Source organism: Dromaius novaehollandiae, chromosome 2, assembly GCF_036370855.1.
Source record: "Dromaius novaehollandiae isolate bDroNov1 chromosome 2, bDroNov1.hap1, whole genome shotgun sequence".
Taxonomy (NCBI): Eukaryota; Metazoa; Chordata; class Aves; order Casuariiformes; family Dromaiidae; genus Dromaius; species Dromaius novaehollandiae.
Genome location: NC_088099.1, coordinates 105,972,588 through 105,979,634, shown reverse-complemented (window position 1 = coordinate 105,979,634; position 7,047 = coordinate 105,972,588). Strand labels below are relative to the sequence as shown.

At 40.1% G+C, this 7,047-nt stretch overlaps 1 protein-coding gene across 1 annotated transcript; it reads right to left on the bottom strand.

Annotated features, from left to right (window-relative positions):
- On the bottom strand, positions 1–6,374 carry LOC112988226 (ovalbumin-like). Its single transcript, XM_026108560.2, has 7 exons — positions 6,198–6,374; positions 5,485–5,535; positions 4,732–4,860; positions 3,982–4,099; positions 3,566–3,708; positions 3,083–3,238; positions 1–1,656 (listed from the first exon to the last, which is right to left on the bottom strand). The coding sequence occupies exons 1-7, from the start codon at positions 6,363–6,365 to the stop codon at positions 1,255–1,257; spliced, it is 1,167 nt and encodes a 388-aa protein (XP_025964345.1). The 5' UTR covers positions 6,366–6,374; the 3' UTR covers positions 1–1,254.
- Positions 6,375–7,047: the final 673 nt, after the last annotated feature.

Sequence of the window (7,047 nt, the reverse complement as noted above, 5' to 3'; positions counted from 1 at the left end):
TTTAGTTTTCAAAGCTTTTATTAGATAAATACAAGGAGTACCAATTAACATTCCTGAAATCAATGATATGTCACTAGAATGAAGGCAGGAATAATATCAGTTAGGAAGACATTGTATTTTAAAATGATGATTTATAAAGACTAGACTTTCTGTATGCACCCTTAGAAAAAGAGACACAGCCTTAGCACAAAGAAGACCAACTGCATTCCTTCCAGAAGAATGGTGTGCTTCAGTTTAGAATGTAATCTGAAAGTTGTCCAGGAATCAATTAAATGATGGTTGTTCAATGAATTCAACAGAAAGAGACCAGAATTATTCTGAAAGCCGGTTTTGTTTCACAGAACTCACTTGGAGAAATGAGATTTCTCAGTATCAGGTTTCTCAATAGCAGTGGTGGAATTTCTCACAAAAATCAAAACACAGTCTCTGTCTCCTGAGGTTTTAAGTAACAATGGGAAATCTTGCTAAGCTACCTCCTGAAATCCTCATTCAATCTTAAATATAAGTACTAAATCCATGTTGTGTGAGCATATATATACCTCTACCTAAAGATATGAAAATCATATGCTTCTTCAAGAGTCTCTCTCCACTTCAGGTCTTAAATGAGTCTATTACATTCGAAGACAACTTAAACATGTGGGCTGCCATAGTAGATGAGTCAAGGGCTCAGAGTGACATTATAATGACAGATGACCCAGAAGCCACTCCCCAGCAGCTAGCAAGAAGGTAAGCAGAAAACATTGAGATAGGAGCCAGTTAATAACCTGCACAGCAGAATCTTACCCACAAGCATCCCCTCCAGACTGGAGGTCTCCAAGCCCTTGGTTAAGGCACTAGCAACATGCATTAGTCAGCAAGAGCCCACCAGGGGATGGGACAAGCACAGACCATGGCTTTCTATGTGAGGGACTCGCAAGGACTTGGGGTCCTGCTGTAACTTGTTCCTTGAGTGAAAATCACTTGGCCCCTTCCTGGCTAGTGGGTGCCACCATTCTCACCTTCTTGTTCGCTCAGCCTTTGCTCACCTCAAACCATCCTGAAAGCAGTTTGAGAAAAGAAGGAGCGGACATACTTGGTGCTGTCTCCTCATCTTTGGATGTGGCTTTGCTATGGAGGCTTCCCAAATGGGCATTTTTTAGATCAGGCTTTCCACATGGAGAACACATGGAGGAGATGAGGTTATGCTACCATACTACAGTAATGAGGGTCTGTTTCTGGAGGGAAGGAAAGCATTATTTCCAGCTGTCTCTCTTTTTAAGGGTAAAAACATCTGCCGAAGAAGATGATGATGTTGGTTGGGTTGTGTTTGATCAAGAAGAGGAACGGGTGGTCAGCCCTAAACTCCTCAGACACAGGGGAGTGTTTGATCTCTCCCATAGCCCCGGTTGAGCCTGCCACCTCAGTGCCTGCTTCACTGACTTCCATGGATGCCTCGTGGAGAGCCTCAGACATCTTCAGAGTCTCTGCTGCAGAGATGCCGGACAGGTTGGCCAAAGGGCTGAACAGGTCGGTCATGCCCAAAGCTGTTAAGACAGACGTGAGATTATATTTTTCCTCAATCTTCATGCGGGGGAGGTACACTTTCACTGTCTTCTTTTCCATCATATTGGGACTGGTCCACTCAGTTAGTTTTTCAAAGCTGATCGTGCTCTCCAGCTGCAGACAGAGGCAGGAGAATGAATTCCCTCTCACCATTCATTTTTAGCAAGGCTACTCATAAAAAAAAAGAAGGAACAGAATCGTCCCAAATGTGCATTCCCTTTGCATCCTTCTTGCAGTTTATTATTTGCTTCTCCATTACTGCCTATGTCACTGTCCCTTTATTCAGTTCCTTGCCCACCTGACACATCCCCTTCTGTCCAGCTAAACTAGTGTCTCATGTGACACAGTACAGCAGTTTGTCTGGCTTGCAAATTATTCAGATGGTAAAAGAGATTGCAAACAATGCAGTGAGAATTCATGTACAGTTTAGTACCAAACAAATACAAACACTTCCATGTCTTTAATAACTCTGTTTTAAAAATAGTTTCAGTAACTTGCTGAAATAAGAATAATGAATTATATAAAGTAGGCTGCATCACTTTTTCCTCTTTCTTGAGTATAGTTATGTAATTTGATATTATCATGATAACTTTACTTAAAATCATTGATATTGGAATTCTGATCTTATTTCCTAGTTCTTTCAGAATTCCTGCATAAGGATAATCCAGTCTACCTGGCTTATGCACGTATCTTTCTAGTTGTGTTTATCCCTTGCATCTGGCCATTTAAATTTCCCTGTTTGCCATTAGCATTCTACATTCACCCAAATGTTTTGCATCATTTTCCTCATTAAAGAGAGAGGCAAAGGTTCATTTAATTTTGGCACTGTATGTAGAGTTTACACTCTTGTCTCACAATGGCCCCACTTTGCTCTTTTCTATTTACAGGACAAAAACATTTTTGCTATCAGTTTTCATTTACTTATCCAAAACTAACTCAATCTGACTTAAAGCCGTTTAAATATTTTCCTTTACTTTCTTTGCTGTTCTTATTTTCAGTCCTTGCATGTTCATGGATTCTTGCAAGCGTTCCTTTTGCTATTGACATTCATCCCATTAGCTTCAAAGTTCTTCCTCTTTGTTTGACATGACACTTACAAATATCTTCCATGCATTTCATTGACATCTCATGTTATCTCTGATTTTTAGACACTATTTATTGACAGTTTTGTGGATCAGTTACTTTAGCTTGTTGGGTTTCATCATTTGAAAATGGAGAATCTTTTATTAAAAACATGCTTTATCTAACTTTGCATTTTATCCCTTAATGAAGTAATCACAGAAATATTTTGAAAGAAGTTTATTTATAATATTTTATTAGGATTTTGCAGAAAAAAATCTACTAGTGATGCTTGCAAAGAATACCTGGTTTTCATCAGTACTGGTAACATTTCCTCCACAGTTTATATGGGGGAGAGAGTATGAAATTCTCTCTCAATGGAAAAAAATGTCCACATGTACCTACATGATCTTCTGCAGGGCTACAGCAGCCAGGTCCCACTGAACTGATAACTCCACTGCTTCCCCCGCAAGGCCCTTACCTGCTCCAGGCTGGAGGCGTCCTCAGGCAGCAGCACCAACATGCTCAGCTCTCTGCCAGCGTAAGGAAGCTCCAGAACTTTTATTTTCTCATCAGCCACCACGGCTATTTTGAACGTACCATTCTGACACATCATTTGCACAGGCTTGCTTTCTTGCTAAAAAACAGAAATGTGAGAAGCTGTGATGGGGGAGCAATGTTTTCTTTAGCCAGGCAAATGTGCAAGCCCTGTAAAAGGGGCTGGGCTTGATTCTCAAGCAAGGCACCTTTGAAGAAGAGATGCGTCTCTATGTTCTTCTCTTGCCTGGACAGATGCAGCTGTTACAAACACTCCCTGGGCTTAACCTCAGGTGCTGACAGCCGGGGCCCAGCTAAAGCACCAGGGTGATGACCACAGCGGCATGTGTGTGTAACACCCAGCCTGCTGACTGTGAGCATCAACAGCCTGGCCTCCTGCCTAGAAGGTGTGTCCATGCCCCCCTACCTTCGTCATGCTGAAGAGCACCTCCTGAGTGTCTTCTTCCCTGAACGCTTTCTTCCACATCCCTTTGAAGTAGATGGCGTTTATAAGAAGCAGTGCAGTATTGAGGTCAACAGAGCCTGGTTCAAGGAAGTCTTGGATCTGTCCTTTAAGAAAGAGGAATCAGGGTAGTGTGTTGTAAGTTACACCTCCTTTGGCATGCACGAATGCCTGCAATGAAGGGCACAGGGATGGGGGTAGGGTGGGAGCTGTATTTGTGCTGTGGAACTTTGTTTTCATAGCTTTATTCTTGCATCTAAGAGATCGATCAACCTGCTGTTGATCTACCTCCTCTGTTTAGGCAGCATGGGGAGGGGAAGACAAGGATGTAGACTGTGGTACTAGCATAAAATATCTGCTAGTGCTGTACTTGCCCTTACCACTTGTCTCTTTCTCCACCCAGGAATTAATGAGCTGTCTTGCTTCTTCTGTAGCTTTTTTGAAGTCAGCTTCTACCAGTTCAGCTTTATAGAATTTCTTTGCACACTTCAAGTATTCCTGTAAGCAGAAGGATTGCAGTTGTCAAAACAACGAGAACTTTAAAATGCAGGAATGTGAAATGCAAGACTGAAATAAACAATATGGTTAAATAATCTTGAAATTCTATCCTCATGCTGTGTCAAGTACAGCTGTGTTGCTCTAACTGAATGTTGAAGCTGCACAAGGCAGTCTATTTCACATATTTAGATTTGGCATGTTTTCTTTAGGCAGGATTCTAAGTTAAAATTTTCAAATATGTCCTTCATTTTTCCAAAAGTACTTTCAGTTTACCAAGCATTCTCTCTGGTCAGGCAGTATTGTTTTTCTTTTCCTCATGGCCACTTTCTATTTTGAATTCTGTGTTACTATATTCACCCTTTGATTTTACAACCAAAACTCCCTTTGACTGGGAAGATTTGATATTTGGCTTAGAAAAATGAAAACAAAATATTTTTGACAATTTCAGTCTTCCCTGTTTTCAGGTCACAAAATGTATTTCAATCTCCTCCCTCCAAAACATCCTTTGTTATTGAAAGCCATTTTCTGGTGAGAGAACAGCTTTATCGTTACCCCCTATAGCTGATTTAACATGGGAATATTTTAAGCCACTATAGAGACTTTCTCTGACGTCAGGTTGCAGCACCACTCACCGGAAAAATTGGATATGTCTTTTCAACATAGATTCTGTCAGCAGTCTTGAGTGAATAACTAGCATTTGGCATAGTGATTTCAGAGAGAAGATCCTTAAATGAGTTGTGGATATATTCTGAAGTTCCACACTGAAATGGTGGCATGAAAAGAAGAAGATATTTTGCGTTAATCTCTTCCTATCTACAAAATCAGATCCTGAAGAACTGCCCCTACCAATGGGAGTTGGGCCGCAGTGAGGTTCCCTCCACAGACCCGAGGAGAATCTGGGGATGTCTCCTCAGTAAATCAGCTGCCATGGTGACTGTTCATTGTTATGCTAAGATCCCCCTTATCAAGATAAGTCCCCTGAAACGTGTTTCTTGTGAGAGCGCAGCTGTTTTTTAGCTACTGAGTTTTCTGGGACCTTTTCTGCACATCATCCTCCTGCCCCAATTTGGAGTCTCTCAGCTGCAGTCTGGCTGCTGTACCCTGGCTCCAGGTGCTGAGTCCCTTTTTCTCGCCCAAATGCACAAAGCATCTGTCCTTGTCTTGCCACTTATTCTGCTGCAGCATGTGCAACCTGCCTTCTTTCTCTGGTTTTTGAACTATTATGTGAGTTATCCCTTCCTTCCCTCCTTCTATACATCTCATTGGTCTGTGGACATTAACAGTTTTTGACTGGGGCTGGAACTGCTAGGATTACTGCCAGAGCAATTCTGGTTTTGTCCTGAGGAGACAATGAGACAGAAAGGGAGGTGAAGTTATTTCCATACCTGGGACTCAGTAGTGCCTCCAACTCCTGTAATGTTATCAAAGTGAAGAACCTGCAATGGGAAATACCAGTAGTAGAAATTAGAGGTTTGACCAAAAGTGTTATGCATTTGAGATTTACAAATAATTTCAGGTAAAGCTGTTGGCTTGGAAAAAATAAGTGCTAACTGAGAACAATGAGGAACTAAAAAGTTATAGGTGAACTTGTCTGTATCTCATGTGGCCTTCTGAGAAATTGTGAATTCCATTCTTTGCTTAGATGATCTTTTTTTTTCCATTGAATGTCTAGAAATCAATTTTTTATCATATTATGTACTGATAATAACGTTACCTCTTTCTTCCTCTTTTCTTGGGATTTACATTTTTTAAACAAAAAAAATCTGAACAGAGTATCTGGAAGATGTCTGAACTTTGAAAAAACTCATATAATAAAATTTTCTGACTGGTGATCCATTTTCTTATTCTCCTTGAGATTTTTTTTTGTTTTTCTTAGTCAAAAATAAAAGCCACCTACAGTGAAAATATGCATATTCTTTCAGAATGTTCTCTTGCTTTAAATAACTCTGGATCCAGTTCTTCATTTTCTGACTTGGGCTTACCTCTAGTGCATGAAAATATGTGAGAAGTCATCAGCATATAATCTGTTGCAATGAGGGCACTTAGCAGGAATGGCAAGCAGAAATAGAAGCCGTTTACATGCATGTAGGTGACTTACCTTCTCCATCTGAGATTCAGTGTTACCTTTTGCTCCCAGATAGACCATGGACAGGACTGAAAGGATGCTCAGCGGGGAATAGATGATGTTCTCATTGGTGTGGTGGACTCTCAGCTCTTTGAACATATCAAAGCAAAATTCTGCATTTGCTGCACTTATGGAGCCCATTGTGAAATCAGCACTGCCAGAATAAACAGAAATAGTCTGACTTTATCATGATGAAGTTTAATATTAATTGTAATGGGAGAAAGGCAAGGCACTTGAACCCTTGAGCTTAGTGGATATATTTTTTGTAAAGAAAATTCAGTGGTGTAGATTTAAAAGACAGATATGCTTTTGGATTCGTGGGTAATCAAAATGTGGATGGCTATCAGCTATATATCAAATGGTGATTCTTTTATTTGAAACATAATATCTCCTTCTCTGTACATGTATACTGTATTGCTGAAAATAAAACAAAGAATTTTCATTACCTTGAAAGAAGTTCAGTGGCAGTCTTTTTCCAACTTTTAAGGACAAAAACATGTATAGTTTTGCTGTCAGAATCTTCGTTTGAGTCTCCAAATCAAACATTTCACTATGCTTTGTAACATCATCTATAAGATCAGTTAACTGATCAGCTACCTATGATCCAAAGTGCAGCTAATGCTAATACACAGTGTGTAAGTCTGAAGCAACAGCAGGACTTTTGCTAGATTTCACCCCAGTGTAAGTGGAAGCTGAGTTCTTACACCACACACTTTATCAGAGGTCTCAAATGTAAGCACTATTACCTTTATTTCTTAAATAGGATAATGGAGACAGAGATGGCAAATGATTTACTGAATTCATCCCATTTATGACAAACATT

Excerpts from the sequence above, each read along its gene's own strand:
- LOC112988226 (XM_026108560.2), bottom strand. The coding sequence starts at position 6,365 with ATGGGCTCCATAAGTGCAGCAAATGCAGAATTTTGCTTTGATATGTTC. Across the intron at positions 5,536-6,197 it reads CTGAATCTCAGATGGAGAAG|GTTCTTCACTTTGATAACAT; the intron begins GTAAGTCACCTA and ends TTCCCATTGCAG. Across the intron at positions 4,100-4,731 it reads AGACATATCCAATTTTTCCG|GAATACTTGAAGTGTGCAAA; the intron begins GTGAGTGGTGCT and ends TTCTGCTTACAG.